At 43.4% G+C, this 21,702-nt stretch overlaps 1 protein-coding gene and 1 pseudogene across 1 annotated transcript; one reads left to right on the forward strand and one right to left on the reverse strand.

The window, feature by feature from the left end:
* The first annotated feature begins 6,316 nt into the window (after positions 1-6,316).
* Positions 6,317-6,636, forward strand: LOC143103344 (histone H4-like; annotated as a pseudogene).
* A 9,573-nt stretch (positions 6,637-16,209) lies between these two features.
* Positions 16,210-16,600, reverse strand: LOC143103458 (histone H2B-like). The gene has a single exon (XM_076267266.1). It carries the CDS (start codon positions 16,598-16,600, stop codon positions 16,226-16,228), a length of 375 nt encoding a protein of 124 aa, XP_076123381.1. The 3' UTR covers positions 16,210-16,225.
* Positions 16,601-21,702: the final 5,102 nt, after the last annotated feature.

Raw genomic sequence — 21,702 nt, forward strand, 5'->3', positions numbered from 1 at the left:
CAAGACAACAGCACTTCACAAGCTCCACAACAGCCTCTGGTGCTGGTGGAAGTTTTGACAAAACAGGAGCCCATTACCCATCAATAATTTGCCTCCATCCCAGTGATAGTGAGTCAAGAATCTTTGGAGCAGGCACTGTATCTTGTGCCCAAACATTTGCTTGCCTGTGTGCTCTCAGAATTTCAATTTCAACTTAATTTCACTTATAGAGCGTCAAAACATTACCCATGTCTCATGGCGCTTTACAGAGTGTTAAACATTCAGACAGAGCCCATGATATTGGCGGGGCGAGGAAAAACTCCCAAGAATTGGAGAAACAAATAGGATGAAACCTCAAGCAGATCCACGACTCAAGGGCCTGACCCATCTGCCTGTGGTCAGTTACAGGACAGTAAGGTCTATATACAGAGAATAACATGTTATTTAGAGCCACCTGAGGTATATGTTACAAAGTGGTTAGATGGTTACATAACCAGTATGATAATGCATGAATCCTATTTAGTGTTAAGTTCAAATAGTCCAGTGTAGGGGATGCATTGTCCATAGGGATTAGGAGTTCTCATCGGACAAGTAATGGGTCTCTAGGCTGCGCGGGCAGGAAACCGAGCATGGGGACAGCAATAGGCGATGGTAGGGCAATCATAGGGATGGGATTTCCCTAGTTCCCGAGTTCCACCGAAGGGCTTTAGCTGTTTGAAAACCATGTTTTGAGGAGCTGACACACAAATTTCTCACATCCAGCTAACACGTCTGGAGATGGATACAAGCCTACAAGTGTGTTAATGACATCATCATGACTTGATTGACTTGAAACAGAAACCTTTCCTTTCCCACGGGATAAACGGTAAATGGCGGGACAAACGGTTGTCTATCAATTTCCTGATAGGATAGGATACAATAGGATACCCGATAAGTCCACCGACTCTATGCACGATGTGATTGGCCGGACCAAAGTTTGTTTTTTCCACCTCACAAGCCAACGGAGAGTTGCTAGACTACCCTGGCTGGAAATTACATTTGCTGCCGCTAGGGTACGTCAAGATTTCTAGGCTGAGATGAATCTTTTGTTGACGTTCTCCAGTGCCCATGATAATGAGACTGTCTTTGTTGATGTCACATCTGTGTGACGTGTAGATATGTGGGGTTTTGCCAAAATGACTTACTGCTACTGCCACCTTTGTGTGTGTGAACTGTGACTGGCAGTTTACATAGTTCAACAGCTTTATGAGCAAGGTAGAGGACGAGGTTGGCTTTGGTTTCCTTCGATCCCAGGAAAGCTTTAAAGTCTTTGATTGGTGTAGTCTTGTATTTTGTATCATGTGCTTTTCCCATTATATGGACCTGTCTCGTCCTGTCTTTCATGGAGTTTGTGATGGTATAGTTGTTAAATGATAAGTAGCCTATACACCATTGTAGCCTCGTGCCTTACTTTCAACATTTTCAAAGAAGCATTCTGCCAGATCTTAGCAACAGTTTATGTCACTTTTCCTGACAACCATCTCCTGCACAACAGCCATGCCATCTATTAAGATGCCATCCAATGTGTGTGTTAATTGCACTGAGCTACTCTCTGTAGATTGTTCAGATGATGCTGTTTCTGAAACCAGTCACAATTCATGGATGAAGGCAGACTTAGCTGTAGTGGGCAGCATTAGGCTTGCATATAATCAACAAATTAATATGTTCCCACAATTTCCTGCAAGTCCTGTTAACAGAATTATTGAAGACAAAAGAGCTCATTGTGGACTTCAGGAAGTCTAAAGCTAGCACACACCCCCATTCTCATCAATGGGACTGAAGTGGAGTGTATCACCAGCTTCAGATTTCTGAGTGTCCACATCTCTTGGACCCTCAACACCTCTACCCTGATCAAGAAGGCTTACCAGCGTCTCTTCTATCTGAGGAGGCTAAAGAAGGTCCACCGCCTCCTCAGATACTGGTGAATTTCTACCCCTGCACCATCAAGCGTATCCTTACCAACTGTGTCACAGTTTGGTATGGCAACTGCTCTGCCCACGACCGAAAAGCATTGCAAAGGGTGGTGAAAACTGCCCAACGCATCACCAGTTCCTCACTCCCCTCCATTGAGGCCATCCAGGGCAAGTGATGCTTGTGTAGTAGGGCAAGGTTTTCGAAGACGGAAAGCGGCACTAACAGCCAATCACTTTAGCCAGACTACGCCACCCTGGGCCTAGCACCCAGGGAAATGAGCTAAGAGAACACATAATTGCACCCTAGCACACAGGTTCGTATACACGAGGCAGAGACTTGAATTCCAGTGGAAACATTACCAAGTTTATTTAACTAAAGCCAGGGAAAAGGAAGGGGGGAGAGCTGCAAAAAGACATGAAGACTAGTCTGGGTTAGGAAAGCACAAAAATATTTATTATGTTTTCTTGTTGCACTTTTGTTATTTAAAATGATCACAACTAACACAGGTTCCATAGGGGAGGCACGATGGAGCAGGATGAGCAAGGCAGGGGCTTACCTGGGGGAGGCAGACTACTGATAACGTGCCCTAGAGCCCACACACATGCACACGCACAGCAAGAAAGATCAACTCATGACACCGCAGACCACCGCAAACATTCTGATAATTCACACCAAAATGTGCATCTTTACTGCACCACCACTAGGTGACGGACTAGCCTCCCGCTAGCGAGAACCCTGCCTGCCAAATTAACAAAACAGTTAAAAGTTGTTGCTCCCAGACTATGCAATAAACAGACACTGTATAACTCAGATAATAAAGTAAAGTAAAACAAAAGGGTACAAGTACAATGCGAGCAGTTGCCAAGTGCGAGCAAAGCTAAACAGAAACCAAACAAAACTAAGACAGACAAGACAGCAGCACGACCTACGCTGAGGGCAACGCGGATGGAAAAGCCGTGCTACCTGGAAGACAAACAAAATACATCAAACCTGATACCATTTCCCCAAACATCAATTTATTTTAGAGCTATACATACCCATATTCTTCTCTATGGCAATTTTCCACTGACAGCAGATGAGGATAGCATATCCATCCATCTAGGGCTACAGAGAAATGGAGTTTAGCTAAACCAAGCACATTTTAGTCTACAGCATTAGGGCAGCAACATACCTGATGGCCGGTAGACCCCAGTGCTCAGCCGAGGGACAGACAGTGGAACCTACCGAGCCTCTTGCTGTAGAGCTCCTAAACTAGCACATGGTGGGCCTAATTGAATGATTGGCCCCACCCACTCATTAGCAGAGGGGCCAGGAAAGACCAGGAAGAAAGAGCAAGCAAGCAGACAAGGGGCTTTTCTCAATATGCGTTCTTTTCTATACTTGTGTTCTCATGAACTTGAAAATCGTTCTGAAACGTCATCAATCACCGCCGAAGTACTGTTCCAATTCACAAGTTCGCATTTATTCAAGAACGCATAACATTCCCGGAAGTGTTCTCAAATCGTTGGTTTTATCAAGGATGCATCGGGTGGTGACTTGGTGGTTTGAAGATTCCACAATGCATTACGTCAGCTCAGCCGTGACACTCACATAAGAGAAATGGCAGCATTGATACATAATAGGCCTACCTATCATAATTGCTGCTACAATCCGATCCATGTCCATAAACGGTAGGCTACAGGCTTCACAACTAACGTTAATCATACTGTCACTTAAACTGCGAACTTCTAACGTTGTTCCCGCCATCGGCAAGTGAATAGGCTATATTCTTATTAGGCTAATATTTAATAAAAAAAAATCAATGAGAAACAAACTTAAACAAGCTGGTGAATTATATATTTTATTGTAAATGTCAGAAATACTGGGTAGACCAATAGAGCAATAGGTAAATGACTAGACTCCCGAGCTGTTCCGAGAGAAGCTGCCGTTGGCAAGAACGCTGCTGTCTCAAACTGCAAATTTAGCGTCCTGTGTCCTTGCGTTCTCCAGAGTCTGGACTCACGATCTTAACTTTTCAAGTTCGAACTTTCAAGAACGGGAGACCGTTCTTTAGCGTACTTTGTATTGAGAAAAGCCCAAGGTCTGCCTGCTACAATCGCATAAGGCGCACAGCAGGTTCAGAGGTTCTGGTTAGACGCAAACCACATTTCATTGTCTTCATACTTGTACTCTGCAATGACAATGAAGTTGAATCTAATCTAATCTAATGTAATCTATTGTGGTGAGTGCAGAACATTACTTTAATTCAAATGATTATTAGGTTATGTGAAGGAAACTTTTAATCAGTCAATGTGTTTTTCCGGGTATGCCAATAAATAGCATAATGGTGGTTACACCCATCACTGGTTGCTAATCATGACATCTCATGTCACCCATGGTCATATTTATTACCTAAGCCATTCAATTTTATTAGAAAATGTATGTATATAATGATAATACCTCACATATATCCATTTAAAATGTTTAAAAAGGCGATTATTTGCTATTTTTGGTGATATATCCGCCATCTTGGATTTTGGACCTGTGCAGTCCGGGAAAAAATTGGAAACGGGTAGTTTTGCAAACTATAGGGTCTGAAGAACTGAAAAATCATAATTTGCAAAAATCTATATGAAATGTTCCAAACACCTTTTTTTGCTACATATGGCCCTGCACTATATGGAAACATTTCGACTCAAGTTAGGCTGAACCCGTTGGCCAGCTTCCCTCAGGGTCATTCCATGATTGATTTCATGGTCCACTATTGTAGCTCTGATGTCTAATTCTGTTTCTTATTCTTCTTACTGCCCCCCTCCCCCCCTCGTCCTCTCGCTTCTTCACCTCCGCGTCCTTTTCCTCCTCCTCTTCATCTTACTTCTTCACCTCCACGTCCTATTCTTCAGCCTCCTCTAATTCTTACTCTTCTCACTCTTCCTGCTCCTTCTATTGTACCCATTGTACATTACCTGTGACTTATATAAGCTGATTGCAAAGTGAACTAATTATCTAAAACAGTTTTCACATGAGAAAGTGTGCCAGAGAGTTGGCAAAATAGCGTAAATAATAGCCATACATGTGTATAGATTTTGTGTTTAGAGTGTGTTGATCATTTGGAAATTGAGTGTAAAGCAGTGAGTTGTGTTTACAGTTCTGCAAAAAGAGTGCTGTGCAGTGGATTGTGCCTACAGTTGTGCAAAGTGTGTGTTACAAAATTGAAAACTGAGTGCAAAGCAGTGTTTGTGCTTTTAGTTTTGCAAACTCAGTGAGTGGTTTTGCTATAAGTATTTACACAATCACAGTTGTGTTTAAGCATTCAGAAAAAAACTGTAAGCGTGTGTGTGTGTGTGTGTGTGTGTGTGTGTATCTGTGTCTATTGTTGTGTCTTTCTTTACATCTGTGTGTCTCATTGTGTCTTCGGGTCAATTTGACCCAAACATCTTGTTAAGGATGTGTAGGGGTATGTTGGCATGTCTACCAAATTATTTACGGAGTGTCTATTCGTACCCCTGGTACGAATAGCCTTGGCCACGCAACTGGGCTAATTCACACCCTGTTACATAACAACAAAAACATGTTGCTCGCGTGCCCAAAAAACATGGCCGACATTCGTTTTTTCGTCAGCAGAAAGTGAAGAATTCTGAACGGTTTCAGCACTAATATCTGTTCATATTTAAGTTGAGATGGAAAAGTTGTGTTATATTTTCATAATCTTTGTTCAGCGAACACATACAACCGTCAGTTTGTTAGCTAACAGAAATTTCGTGAATATGACGTTCAGGCCTATAAACTATAATTTTATCTGCAAACCTCAGATTCTTGTCGAAGCTGATAGTGCAGTGGTCACAGCCAAGGGCTGGCACCCGGGAGACCGGGGTTCGATTCCCGTATGATGCTTTTTGGCGGAGTGAGTTTGCATGTGTACCAACGTCTCTGGAGAGAAGGCGCGCAATTTGAATAAGAAATCGGTTCTCAAACGGAAGTTTTGATTGCAACAATTAGCTAGTTTTGATTGCAACAATTAGCCAGGGGTGCAAATAGCCTTACCCAATTATTTATTCATTTTGTCATTATCAAGTTAACTTAAGGCCATAAAGTATCAGGCAGAAAAAGAAAACATTACACACACAAGGGTTAAGTGTGCCTGTCCTGTGTTGAACTGTGATAAACAACAACAACAACAAAAACAACAGTTGTCCAAAGTATCAATGTCGGTCCTACTTTTCCTAACTTTTCTGTTACTTTGTAAAACTCAGAAGTGGGCGTTTCTTGGTGACGTATATTCGCCCGCGCAGACTCCATTCATTCATTCCTCCATTCATTCATTCCTCTTTGTGGAAACTAGTACTAATTGCGATACATTGCTGTTTTACATTCGTGCAACACTCCGTTGCAAGAAGTTTGAAAGATGTCTGGCAGAGGCAAAGGAGGCAAAGGTCTTGGAAAGGGAGGCGCAAAGCGTCACCGCAAAGTTCTTCGTGATAACATCCAGGGTATCACCAAGCCTGCAATCAGGCGTCTGGCCCGCCGTGAAGCGTATCTCGTGTGAAGCGTATCTCTGGTCTCATCTACGAGGAGACCCGTGGTGTGTTAAAGGTTTTCCTGGAGAACGTGATTCGTGATGCCGTCACCTACACAGAGCACGCCAAGAGAAAGACCGTGACTGCTATGGACGTCGTCTATGCCCTGAATCGTCAGGGTCGTACGCTGTACGGCTTTGGTGGTTAAAGGTCTGATCTCTCCCTCGATTTCTACTCAAAGGCTCTTTTAAGAGCCACCCACTTACTCATAAAAGCTTGTTCCTATAGAGTAATTTGAATCATGAAAGCTATAAATAGAGTTACTTCATTTATCCATAAGGAATTTACAGTTTCTCTCAATAGCTAAAACACAATTTCTGAAACCTTGCTCTATTTTCTTAAAACATTAAACACAAAAACTCATCTTCAAGCACTATTTACAAAACCTCTGACTCTGTAAAATCAAACTTTCACCTGAAAACAGTTTTATCTGTGCTCAAAATCAAATACTGCTCTCAAATTATAAACAAAGCGTTCACAATTATATACACTATTAAGCGGTCAGTAAACAATACACCAAAAAATAGAAAACACATTGTTCAAAACATAGTTATCAGGGAGAGGTACATTTTTTATCTCAACAAAATGATCAGAAATTACTACTTTGCTTTGCTCTTTGCAATTGTTTTGTTCTTCCTCCTTGTACCCCTATTTTTACAGTACTGTAACCTGCATCTCACAAACTTGCCCTTTGGTTCTTGTTCTTTGTGATATGAACCCGCAACCAGTCAAAATCTATTGAACATTCAGTACTGTGAACAAATGGAAAGCACAATGTTCAGGGCCACACAATTTGTTGATTGTACAGTATACAACGCACTCAGGGATGGGCACAAACACATCAAAATGTATTTCCAAATAAAATACCAAATACCCACCTTAAAAATGCATCAAAATAAGCTACAAAATACAGCAGCCAAAAATGTATCAAAATAAAATATGCTTACTCCTCATGTAGTCAGGGGGCCAATTCTGAAAAGGGCTTCCGTTAAGACTTTTGCGGACATGTTTTGGTACAAGCTGTCACCCTATTTTTTTTAAGTAGAAGACACCCATAGGTAAGATATTAGTATTATATATATTTTTGTGTGACTTGTACAAGCAATTTCAGGCCAATTTTTTGGTTTCCTGCTCAACATGACATGCCAACAATAAATGTTGAATATCTCCACAACCACAAGGACCATATTGATAAAAAAGGTAACAAATGAAAGTTAACACTCATGGGCTGTCTGCTGAAGTGTCAGAATGGACATTTATTGTACAGTGTAAGAGACAACAGAACTAGAACATGAACAAAAACAATCTCCGCCGAAAGAGAACCAGTTTTCAAAGTGATTATCAGCTTGGAAACATAACATAGTATCCCAAAACCTCTATGGGAATGAGTCAAGCCAAGTTTAAAGCTTGTAGGGAGAGACAGTGCAATGCTGCACAAGTTATAATTCTTTAATGTCAAGGCGGAAATGTAAAACTGTAGATGGTGGTCTATGGTGCTATTTGACTTCATTAATGTAACAGGTTGTAACACAGGTTGTAACACAGGTTGTTTTTGGGTGGGATATGTGTAGACAACGGCCATATTGGCGTTACAAACTAACCCAATGCATTTCTATGGAGAACTTTTTGAGTGCTGTGTCTCATTAGAAAGTCTCTGCCTGAATCTTATTGAGATGCTGGGGCAAGAACTTAAAAATGCAATGTGGTTGAATTACAACAATTCTGCAAAGATGAGTGGCCCCAAAATTCATCCAAAGAAAAAAAAGACTCATCGCAAGTTATTGCAAACGTTTGATTGCAGTTGTTGCTGCTAAGGGTGGACCAACCAGTTATTAGGTTTTGGGGGCAATCACTTTTTCACACAGGGCCATGTAGGTTTGGATTTTGATTTCCCTTCATAATAACTACCTTCATTTAAAAACTGCATTTTGTGTTTACTTGTGTTATCTTTGACTAATATATAATTTGTTTTCTCTGAAACATTTAAGTGTGACAAACATGCAAACAAATAAGAAATCAGGAAGGGGGCAAACACTCTTTCACACCACTGTATCTCCGCTCACAAATAACGCTGCAACTTTTCCGCCTGCGGATCGCGACAGAAGAAATATGGGCCGTCAAACAATTTGTTGCTATTTGTCATGTTATTTGTCATATTCCAAAAGGACTTGAAAGCAAAATCTACATGATGTTTGATCAACAGCAATGTTGAAAGTATGATTGCTAAAGCAGATTTATTAAACGATATCAAGATAATGTCATAGACACAGACACAACGTTAAGGGGCTATCACATTGTACACGGTATGCGCTGCGCTCGCTGCTAGGTTGCTCTCGGTTGAGGTAACGTCCCAAAGACTTTTGTTGTGCGGGCTCCCACACACAGCTGCGTGCATCGCGTTGCTGGAGACGCATCCCATTCACTTTAAATGGGCTCACGTGATCCGTTGCCGAACTGAATTGTGGGTCCGTCGCGTCGCGTTTCTCCCGCCGCTCGCGTTGAGGAGTTCAGCTGTTGCTGCACCGACAGACGGCACCGGCCAATCAAGCCAATCTACGGACGGCACCAACCAATCACATTACGGTTTTACTTCAAGTCATTTGCATAGCTACCGCCGGGAACACCCACTGGCATGCGTTGACGGAACGCAGCTGTGTGTGGGAGCCGTTACAGTGCACCGCGGTCAAAATTCAACCTGATTGGACTTTGACCGCGGCAAGAGCGGCAAAATGCCCATTGCCCAAAATGCCAAGCGCAGCGGCAGCCCAGTTTTATATAGCAAGCCATTGACTATAATCAAAGTCCTTTTAGGCAAGTCCCTCCACTCGGCGGCCATTTAACAACGCTTTTTGGGCACTTGTCGGGCATCCATTTCGGCAGAAATGCGCGTGCGCAAGGCTTCACGACACCAATCTTGCTCCAGCGGCGAGATCACAACACATGATTGGCACGATGTCTTCACATCACACCACATGATTGGCTCAATGTATTCACATGTCGACGTTTTGCAGAGGAAGGGGTGGGATATGTAGACAACGGCCATATTGGCGTGACAAACTAGCCCCATGCATTTCTATGGAGTATTTTTTGAGTGCTGTGTCTCCACATTAGAAAGTCTCTGCTATAATGCATTTCATAGCGCATGCCGCGTGTAATGTGACAGGCCCTTTAGCCGCTACTCATGACATCACAACTCTACCTCTCTCTGCCCATCGTTCTTCCCCCTGTTCTCTTCCTGGCCCCTATTTCACTTGCCTATCTTGCCTAGGAGGCTCATAATTATAAGGTTATGGCCCATCAAAGGCGTTCTCGTTGTTTATAATCTCCTCTGAGTCTGTGTCAGGATTCATTACACCATTCATAGACCTCTGAAGTTTGCCTACAAAAAAGAACCAAAACGGCCATCTTTGCCCATATAAGGAGATCCGGTTGTTAACTGAAGCTAACTACCTATGGCAAGTTGCATTGCAAGTTAGCTCTGGAGTAGCAAAAATCTAAGTGTGCCGCCTTCACTTACCGGAGATCACAGTATCCACTCGAAGGCAGAGGATAAAAGTGTGTTCGGGAAAACGTCTGCATTTCAGACTTTTTCATCCCTGCGAGAGTTTAACAGGTGCGATAATTCAAAATCCCCATGTTATTTTCCCATAGGAAAAATCGCCAGATACCGGATGTCAAAGATGGCTGCTTTTTTTGTAGGCGAACTTCAGAGGTCTATTGAACTTCACCTGTTTGCCCTCTCTTACCTCACTTCCGGTTATTGGTTTATAGATGCGGAATTATTTTCTCACAATATGTTGTTTCTAGCATAGTTAGAATGTTTTGTAAGACTGCAATGTACGATACATGTGCAAAACAGTGGCATAGTTTATTATTAGCAATGTTGAGCCAATTGAGACAGACAAATACACTTTCTTCCGCTTTATTTTTAACTTGTTTCAGAAAAAGGAAACTGAAAGATGTGAAAAAGAAACAAAATACAAATTAGGCCTATGTGAAAATAGATGTTGGAATGCTGCAGCTGGTTGGGGGCTGTAGAGCTGCTTGAGAGTGAATGAGAGCAGACTGGAATGGGAGAAGGAGCTTGGTCTTGTTGGTAGACTGCTGGAATGCTGCTGCTGGGCTAGATGATCCCGCCAGATGTTGCCGCCAGAATTCCTTCTTCATTTGGATCGGAGACTATGTAGGGATGGCAAAAGGAAAGATCAAAAGGACACATTACTAAGACATTTCCTTCCGGATTCTCTGAAGTTAAATGATAATAAGTAGAGATGTTGGCCAATTTTTGACAATGATAGATAAATGCTATGTGTTAATGGTGTCCTCCAATGGATTGCACCCACTTTTTTTGGCATTTGTTGATGATGTCCCTGACAGTGCCTTGATCTCTCTGAGGGGCGAACCTGTCCACCATCTTGATAAGGTCAGGATGGGAAGCCAAGAATGCCAACGTGTTACGGGCATGGGTCCTGTTTTAGACACAAACAATACATCAACACCGATTTATTTACAATGAGGACATCAACACCAACTCATTAATAATGACAGCATTAAAACAATATCATGAAGTTTTTTATGTTAAATTAACATTCAACATATGTTTGATGCCACAATGACTTCATAGGCAGAACTGCCTGTTTTCATTTCATCACAAGAGGGCGTGAGACACACTCTCTATTTAAGACAGTGGAGTAGAATCATTTGACCAACATCACACTTGACATGCTTGACACTTTAGCTGAATACACTTGAAGTGGCTAGGCGAGACATTACTTATTACAGAGACCGTTTAGGGAGAGTCAATCAATCTACTCCAAACTTCTCTGTGATCAAATTTTTAATTACAGGTAAACATAGCCTTAAACCTAGGCCAAAACAGCTAGTATTATGCCCATTTTTATGCGTAAAAGCTATAACTCTGAAACGATGCTTATTGAATGCTTATTATTTGCATTATTGAATGTTTGGCAAGAATGGTTGCTTTCCAGCTTTCATTGTATCATGTTTTTGTCTTACAGTGTTTTTGTCTTACAGTATTTCATGTTTTTGTCTTACAGTGTCTTGTCCCTATTCTATGCCCGTTTCTTCTTATTTATTTGTTGTTATTTCAGCTTCAATACTCTTTTTGTAAGTATTCAGGTTATGTAATGAACCCCTAGCCACAGTCTCTCCGTATGTTTGTATTATAATTTTGATCCAGTGCGGCACTGCACTAGTTAATTTACAGTCACTACATGGACCAACATATTGTATAACATACTGTATAATGCACTGTGTAATATGTACAGTGCAAAACATACAGTGTTTTCGTTATTATGTTAACTCTTCATTGTGTTTTACTGTAACAGTGGTAAACATACAATGTCAAATCCACGGCACTGACAGATAATTCTATGTAGTATCGATATAGGATGACATGACTTTTAGATATCACATAATAAATTAATTGTTAGGTTTGGTTGGCTGAGTTGTTATTTAGAAACAAGAAGTAGCACTCCCACCTGACTTCTTGTGCACTATCGAGGGCCAGGCAGCTGATGGAGTGGATGAAGCGGTCAGTCAGGTTCTTTTTGCCAGACAGGACGCAGGATGCCCCCATGACCTCTGCCAGTCTCTCCAGGAACTGTGCAGTGGTCTTCCTCACGGCCGCATTACGGTGCCTAAGTAAGTAGAGAACCATTGAAACACACCAAGAGAAACACAGAGCCAGAGAATGAGTAAGCCAGAGAACCAGAGGAGACAAAGAACCATAACCTGGAGAGCCATGTGTGAAACCAGGTGAAACAGAGAACTAGGTAACAGTTGTTGAGGACTAGTGGAACCATTAGTATTAGCAGTACCACAGAGAACCAATAAACTTCAGAAAGTCTGAAGTAAAGGCTCATCAGGGTTCTCTCTCCCCCTCACCTGAGCCCTGTGTTGATGAGGGCGTTCATGCTGCGAGAGGGGGTGACGTTGAGCACCATGTACCCCAGTGCCAGCTCCATGTCCTCCCTGATGAAGCCGCTGGCCTCTCCAGCTTTCGGCAGCAGTGTCTGGGCTGTGCCCTCGGCCTCCGTGTCCATGCCCCGCCCCAGGTGAGCGTGCAGGTGGGCCAGCGTCACCATGGCAGCGCGGGAAACCATCGAGCGCAGGTTCTTCACCTGGGTGTGTTGAGAAAGGTAGAATGACAATGTTACAAGCTGTCTCAAAAATACATAGAACACAACGAAAGTGTTCTCATACTGTTTATAAAAAACAGTGTTCTCATACTGTTTATAAAAATGTGTCCAGTCCCAGCATGCATACATTGTAGTGGCACCAAGAAAAGTAAGCTTATTGAAACTGTACAGTATAACTAAGTCATCTGAATACATATTCTCGGGTCTGAAACAGAACAAATGCAACATGAGCTCCAGCTTGTTTTCCAGCAGAGAGCTTCTGACCTCGTGGTAGACGGCCAGACACACATCATGCAGCCTGGGCAGCAGCACCTCAGCGTGGTGCTGGGACAGAGACCTGATGGAGATCAGAGCCTCGATCTTCTGCTCCCTGCAGAAACAACAACACACACACACACAATTTAGAGGAGCATATACTTGACTTTGGCAGTCTATATATCCAGCTTAGCTCTAAAGTGTAAAGACCTTGCATAAGGTAGACTGTCTTCAATAAAATACACTCTTTGAACACAAATGTTATTGTTTCAGACTGTATCTTATCTTAGCCGAACACCTATAATGTGTCTCAAGTAAATATGTTAAAGTAGCCTATCATAGCTAATAGCCTATAATTTGTATAGATTTAATGTGTTAGACTAGCCTATTTTAGCTATACTCCCACCAGTCATCCTCTCTGAGCAGCCTGAAGGCCAGCAGGATGGCCTCCTCAGGGCAGGACACAGGGGGCAGTTTGGCCAGCTCTGGGAGCTCCCTGATCTGCTGGGTGTTGCTTGTTTGCTTCTCCACTATCACTCTCTTCTTCTTCACCTCCTTCCCTGTCAGACACTCCACAGACTTTTGCTCTGGGAGGTCAAAGGTCAAATTTGTTTGTCTCTTTACACTGCCATGGCAAATTATGCTATGGACTGATGTTTAAGTAATGTTAAGTTGTCAAGACTGTATGAGATGGTTTACATGTGCTCCTTGGGTTTGCACTCATGTGTAATTAAGTTTGATTTGTAGATCCTATTCTTGTGTTGCAACCAAAGCTATATCAGACAATACGATCAGTGTGTGTGAGTGTGTGTGTACGAAGGTTAGGGATATGTATCTAACTTTACTGATTTCACTGCTCACCTGTCACAGCAGTGGCCACACTAAGTGAAGCTGTCTTCTTGATGCGGGGTAGTCTACTGACGAACCGTCTCTGATTGGTTGCCTGGGGTTTGGCTGTCTCTGGGGGGGAGGGGACAGCAGGGGCAGTGGGTGGAGTGGGGGTGTTGAGGAAGGGCAGAGCGCGCAGTGCGGACGGGGTCCTGAGGTCCACAGGGCTGAGGCTGCTCGTAGAACTGCCTGCACGGTCAGAAGCGCTGGCATTGCCACTGAGGACACTGTTACAGCGGAGACTGGTGAATCTGATCTCCTCAGCAACATGTAGGGCCTCCAGTCGGAGGTTCTCAGGGATCTGGTGAACGTTTAGGGGTTCCAGCACACACCCCAAATCCTGCTTCTGCTGGGGTTGACAACTGTTGTCATGGTTTTGGCCACTGTTAATGTTGTCCTGTTGACTGCTGGTTTTCAGGCCAACATCTTGAACAGTTTTAATACAGCGCCTGGCCTTGATCTTCTTCGGCTCATTGTTATGACTTTTGCCCGTTGCCTTGGTGATGACAGGTGGAGCAGGTGCCATGCTGCCATTCGCAACGCCACTCGGGGCTCTGTTGTGATGGAGTGGCATCAGTGGGTGAGCGCGATCAAGGCCAGTCAAATTCTTCCTGCTTAGGGAATGCGGAGCACCTCCTTGTGGAATTGCAGAGAGCCGTCTGTCACCTAGCAACAGCTGGACCGGGTCCTGGCCCTGGGCAAGCGCAGGCAAGGAGGGGAATGAGCCATAGGACTGCTGCTGCTGGGCGCGTGCAGGGGTGACAGGGGGCAACCGCTCATGCTGACCAGACGCTACACCGGCTCTGAGTGGCTGCAGAGAGCCGCAGAGCATTGTGGGATTGTGGTCTGGCAGTATTACAGGCACAAGATATGGATGGAGATGTGGGTGAAGCAGCTGATGATGACACTGTAAACAGGGAGGAGGAAACATGTCAAACATAGCCACCACCTGCACCCAACACCACAAACACACACACACAGTTCTGTAGGCCTATATGAACCTAACATGAAAGTTACTATAAGTAGCCCATGGTATGATTTCTATAATAGATTAACAGCTAAATTGAGCCAAAGCTGTATTCGTATTGGCCCCAGGGAATATGGGCTATTAAATTTACATACCGGTAGTAGCTTAGGCTATATTGTACTACTACTAAATTTTATAGGGAACTCACACATGCTGGGAAGCAGGTCCTGGAGCCGGTGTACTGCATCCGCTCCAGGTTTTCCCTCAGGAGTTGCTGCAATATGTGTTTCATCTCCTGGTTTTGAGCATGGAGTCTATCCAACTCCTCTTTAATGCTTTGGGAATCCATTGAACTGAAAGTTCAGTTAAACGTCCTGAACTTAAAATATAATATGGTATCAAATTAGGAAAATTATGATGTAAAATATATATATATTCGAATATAATCGAAAGGGGAAAACAAGCGTGTATATCTAACTGAGAAGTTGCAACAAGTGATGCAAAGCAGTATTTTGGCGGAGGATGACAGCTGCGCTATTGTGAACTCACCATTATGACGTAACGAGTTCCATAAGCCTAGAGGTCACAAATGGCCTGTCTAGATAAACTAACCAATAAACATCAGTAAATGCAACCTTATGTAGTCTTCTTAGGCTACCTTCTCAGGCTTGATAGCAAGCAAATTAGTCAGTATCAATTAATTGATAGTTACAGGCCTACTTAATCTTCCGCTATTAAGTAAAATATAAATATAAATGAAGGACTACGCTGTGAAATCATTATTTCACTCCAAACACGTAAAATCAACCACAGAACAAGAACGGCCATCAACCCTGTAAGCAATCTGTCAAAGTGAAGCCAAATTCCTGAATCTGCATTCTGATTCTGAAGCTTATCCGGATGATAATTGAGAACAATCAAAATAAAAGTTTAGGCTACCTTCAAGCTTAAATACAATCATTTGCAGTACATCGGGTTGGTAGTTTTAAACTTTTATGTGAGCGGTTAGTTTCCATGTCAGTGTGTGAGAGTTAAAATGTTTTAAGTGAACAGTTTCAAAATGTTTGTAAAACTACATTAAGAAAACAGCAATAATACACAGCAACGTGATATCAATGATCAATAGCATGAACAAACACCATAAATTATTAGAACCGCTTAAGTGTATGCTGAAAAGATATGCCTTTAGACCCATCTTGACATTCACCGGAGTAACAAAGGAGGAGTCTAGGCAACCCAAATGCGCAAGTAGACCTACGCATATTCACAGCAAATCAAGTAACAGTACTAAGCAGATTTTACATCCTCAAAAGATTTAGATGGATTATATTTCCAAAGTCTGATAAATTCATTAGCAGTAGTTAAAGTCTTTACAGTTAGGTATGATTTTTATTGGAATTACTTTTTTAAAGAATGTGGGTGGCTCTTAAAAGAGCCTTTGTGTTGTGAAGCGTTACATTAACACTTTACTTGGAGCTGGTGTACTTGGTGACAGCCTTTGTTCCCTCGGACACGGCGTGCTTGGCCAGCTCACCGGGCAGAAGCAGGCGCACTGCAGTCTGGATCTCCCTGGAAGAGATGGTGGAACGCTTGTTGTAGTGGGCCAAGCGGGAAGACTCTCCGGCGATACGCTCGAAAATGTCGTTTACGAAGGAGTTCATAATGCCCATTGCCTTGGAAGAGATACCAGTATCAGGGTGGACCTGCTTCAGGACCTTGTACACGTAGATAGCATAGCTCTCCTTCCTGGACTTTCTTCGTTTCTTCCCTCCTTTGCCGGCAGTCTTGGTCACGGCTTTCTTAGAGCCCTTCTTGGGAGCAGGTTTAGCTGGGTCTGGCATGTTGACTTCTCTACTATGATAAATTGAGAGTAAATGACTAGCGAAGTTATATCCCAGGTTATATGCAAATTGAGGACTGCGTCACTCCACACACCCACGACCAGAATGGCAGTATTCCCTCCTAAACCAAATACTCAAACACGATTGGTCATTTTGAATAGGAGGGGGCAGTCAGTAAGACAAGGTTAGCACCACCCACAGATCATCAGTTTACACCACCTTTTGTTCTTTTCCGAACTTTTCTTCTGAAGGTAGCAAATCGTTTGACATCTATGTCAAATTATTATACATTTAGCGTTGCAATTCATGATTAGGCCTACAGTTATTCGCAGTAGGGTGGGATATGTGTAGACAACAGCCATATATTGGCGTTACAAACTAACTCCATGTGTACTGTCCTCCCTGTGTGTATCGAACACAATTTGACAGCCAGCCTAACTCCTTCAAGAAAACTCGCGAGTCAGGTTTTAGCCTCCAAGCTCCGGTTTTAATGAATAATGAGTAAAACTGAAAATGATACAAAACATATGTATTCAATATTCAATATCTGAAGAAATATACGATTTAAACAGATGAAAAAGTATCCATCAGTAGCTGATCAGTAGACACATAGAAGGCAGCATGGTTTTATCAAATAAAGATAGATTTATCAGAAATTACCAAATAATGTCACTAAATTTACAATCTACTTTAAGTAAGCAATTATTAAACTTACGGACGATGCTTTTCAAAGGCTCTAACATACAGGATGTAGAAAGATGATAATTCAGCAAATAACTCAAAATGTGCAGCTGCTTATCAAGATGGTTGTCCTGGTTGCTATGGCTGTCATAAATCAAACAATACAGCATAGCTGTCATAACGACTGCACATCAGAAAGAACCACTAGATGGCACTAAACTGCCTATACTAACTAACTAAAATTGGCAGAGGCAGAACACTCCCCGTCTGGCATCTGTAAGATGTCACATCAACTTGAATCTAGATAAAAGGATACATTTACTCTTCTTTTCCCATCAGCAAGATGATTTCTGACACAGGCCTTAGAAACTTCTTGATTGTTCCTTCTTTTGTCACCTTTAACTCCACTTTCCGGACTTTCCCGTCTTGACCAGGAAAAACGGCTGTGATGACTGCCATGGGCCAAGTATTGCGAGCTGCCTGAGCGTCCCGCAGCAGGACGAGGTCACCTAATTGAATGTTGCGCTGTTCATCTTGCCACTTTCGACGCGGTTGCAGTGTTTGGAGGTACTCTGCTCTCCACCTGTTCCAGAACCTGTTGGCCATATTCTGCACCTGCATCCATTGTCGTTTGTAGAGATCCTTTTCGGCAGTCTCCAGGCGGCGTCAGAAAGTTGCTCTTTTGAGTAAGTAATGCGGAAGGTGTTAAGAGGAAGGGCATGTCTGGATCAGTTTGGATAGGGACAAGCGGTCTGGCATTCATGATGGCGGACACTTCGGCCATCAAGGTGCACAGGACTTCATGTGAAAGAGCTATCTTAGTCTGCATCAACATGGAATCCAGTATTCTACGAGCCACTCCTATCATGCGCTCCCAAACCCCTCCCATGTGAGAGGCATGGGGTGGATTGAATTGCCATGTACAGCCTTCTTGGCTGAAGTAGCTTTGGACACTTGGTTCTTTCATCACCTTATCAAATCCAAGCTCCTTGCTGGCTCCAATGAAATTAGTGCCACAGTCAGAGTGGAGTGTCTTTGCTGGGCCCCGAATGGCAAAAAACCTTCTAATAGCATTGATGCAGCTTGAGCTATCCATAGATTCAATGACTTCAATATGGACAGCGCGAATGCTCATACAAGTGAATAGTACTGCCCAACGTTTGCTCTGGGCCTGCCCACCTCTGGTTCGGCGTGCAGTTATGTTCCATGGACCGAAAACATCCAATCCAACATGAGTGAATGGTGGTGACACACAGAGACGTTTTTCAGGCAAATCTGCCATCTTCTGCCTCTCTACACTGCCACGAAGCTTCCTGCAGAAGATGCACTTGTGTAACACCTTACTAATGCATCTCTTCCCACCTACTAGCCACAGTCCTGCTGCACGTATGGCTCCTTCAGTAAAGTGACGCCCTTGATGGACGACCCTCTCATGTGATTGCCACCAGGTAAGATAAGGGGATATTTCTCATTATTGCCCACCTGTGCATTAGCTAGTCTGCCACCAACTCTAATCATGTCGTCTTCATCTAAGAAGGGATTCAACTTTGAAAGTGGACTGTTTTTAGACACTGTGCTGTTTTGAGATACTGCCTTGTTCTCTTCAGGAAAGGCCACCTTTTGCACAGACTGAATGATGATTTGTTTTGCTTGCGACAGCTCTTCAGCTGTAGAGTGTTGATTACAGCGATGCCATCCTTTGCATTTTGCGTTTTTCCCAGCACAAGCAGACTTGAATGAACGGGCCACATGAATGAGAGATGCAACTGCTTTAAGGAGGGTGGTCCATCTTGAGAATCTCTCAAAACGTTCAGGGCTAAGCTGTTTTGGACTTGTTTGGGTGACATATGTTGCTGCTTCAGGCCGGATATCAGCATCGCAATCTGGATTAATCAGGTGAAACGGGTCCTGATTGGTTGTGTTCAAGTCATGCTGTTTGCGTAGGAAAGCTGGTCCTGTCAGCCAGGAAGTACTCGCCAGCTGTGAAGTAGACACTGACCTTGAAGCATGGTCTGCTGGATTATGCTCAGTAGAAACATAATGCCACTGCTCTGGTCTGGTGAAATGTCTTATTCTTTGTACTCTATTATGCACATACACATAGAAGCGTTTGGTTTCATTGTATATGTATCCTAGAACAACTTTACTATCACAGTAGAAGTGTATGGCATCTGGCTCAAAGTCGATCTCTTCCACGATGAGTTCAGCTATTTCTACTGCTAGCACTGCAGCACACAATTCAAGTCGTGGTATTGTGAGGTCTACTTGCGGAGCTAACTTTGCCTTTCCTAGGATGAATCCAAGCTGGTAGGCCCCATCCTCACTGATGGTTTTGAGGTAGGCAACAGCACCAATAGCCTTGGTGGATGCATCTGAAAATATGCAGATCTCTTTTCTTTTAGCTTTTGACAGGGACTGTGTTGTATAGGTCCGAGGCACATGGAGCTCCTTAAGGTCTTTTAGTGAACTACGCCATGTTTCCCATTCTATCCTCTTATGTTCAGGCAGAGGCGAGTCCCATTCCATGCTGTCCACTGAGAGTTCCCTAAGCAAGAGCCTTCCCTGTATTGTCACAGGTGCTACAAAGCCAATGGGGTCATACAGGCTATTTACAGTTGACAGTACGCCACGTCGTGTGTAAGGTTTGTCGTTCTCTGACACCTGAAAGCTGAATGTGTCTGTAACAATTTCCCATGTAAGCCCAAGGCTGCGTTGTGTGTGCGTTGTTTCTCCATCAAGATCGAGATCCTTTACATCTTTGGCATGATCCTCTTTGGGGAAGGCCTTCAAGACATCAGTGCTGTTAGAGGCAATTTTGTGCAGCCTCAGATTCGACTCAGATAACAAGGCTTGTGCTCTCTGAAGAAGATGAATGGCTTCAGCTTCTGTGGGCAGTGAGACGAGCCCGTCATCCACATAGAAATTGCGCTCTATGAAGTGCCCAGCAGCAGTGTCATACTCCTGTTCACACTCTCGGGCAGCTCGTCTCAGTCCATATGTCGCCACGGCAGGAGAAGGGCTGTTGCCGAAGACATGGACTTTCATACGGTATTCTATTATGTCCTTTGTCAGATCATTGTCACGATGCCATAAGAACCTCAAGTAATCTCTGTGGTCCTCTCTCACCATGAAACAGTGAAACATCTGTTGGATGTCTGCTGTTATGGCCACTAGCTCCTTCCTGAAGCGGATCAGGACACCTAACAGGCTGTTATTTAAGTCTGGCCCGGTAAGCAGAACATCGTTAAGAGAAACACCACAATGTTGTGCACTGGAGTCGAAAACAATCCTGATCTGGTCAGGCTTCTTTGGGTGATATACGCCAAATGTAGGTAAGTACCAACATTCTTGATCCTCTCGAAGTGGTGGTGCAACCTCAGCATGATCATTGTCGAAGATTTTCTGCATGAAGCCTATAAATTGTTCCTTCATTGTAGGTTTCTTCTCCAAAGTGCGGCGCAGAGAGGAAAGACGACTGAGAGCCTGTTGCTTATTATTAGGAAGGCGTGGCCGGGCGTGTCTAAAGGGTAAAGGTGCGACCCAGCTGTTGGCCTCATCTTTATACATGTGTTCATCCATAATTTTCAGAAATTTCCCATCTTCTATAGAAAGAGCGAGTTTGTAGTCATCTTTAGTTTTCTGAAAGACCAGTTTCCCTAAAGTTTTTTCTTTAGCTCTGTTTGTCTGTGTGTGAGAGATTTCTTTAATTTGTATGTGACTAGGGCATGGAGTGAATAATGAAGGGCGTCCATTTTCCAGCACATTAGTCTTTGCACTGTAGACATTTGGCTTATGGGCATTTCCCAGGCACATCTCCCCTACTAAGACCCAGCCAAGATCTAGCCTCAGAGCAAAGGGGGCGTCATTAGGCCCGTTGATGTGTTGTCTGACCTTATGTGCTCTGAGCACGTCTCTGCCTAGTAGTAGGAGGATGTGAGCATTTGGATCTAGCTGTGGGATTTGTAATGCGATAGACTTTAAGTGTGGATGTTGCAGGGCCACTTCGGTTGTCGGTATTTCAGCCCTGTTATCAGGTATCTCATTGCATTCAATCAGAGTGGGGAGTGCAAAGCTGTTACCACCACTAATTGGTTCTATATGAAAACCTTCAGCTCTTCTGCCGCATGTATCCACTACGCCAGCACAGGTCTTCAAGGAGTATGGAGCTTCGGTGTCATAAACACCAAAAAGATCAAAAAATTCAGACCTTGCCAATGACCTGTTGCTCTGATCATCGAGCATAGCGTACATTCTTGCAGCCATTTCAGGTTTCCCTTGTGGATAGACTTTAACGAGACAAATTTTGGCACATGACCTCCCAGCGCGGCCTTATCCACAGACCTCCATGCAGTTTGCGCTGACATTGGTAGATTGTTTTTGTTCTTCTCCCTCCCCGCCATCCTTTACATAAGGCACGGCAG

The sequence above is a fragment of the Alosa pseudoharengus genome, unplaced genomic scaffold (genome assembly GCF_046254945.1).
Source record: "Alosa pseudoharengus isolate Yale_2024_CS ecotype anadromous, Long Island Sound unplaced genomic scaffold, YU_APseudo_1.1 YU_APseudo_1.1_scf_1, whole genome shotgun sequence".
Lineage (NCBI taxonomy): Eukaryota > Metazoa > Chordata > Actinopteri > Clupeiformes > Clupeidae > Alosa > Alosa pseudoharengus.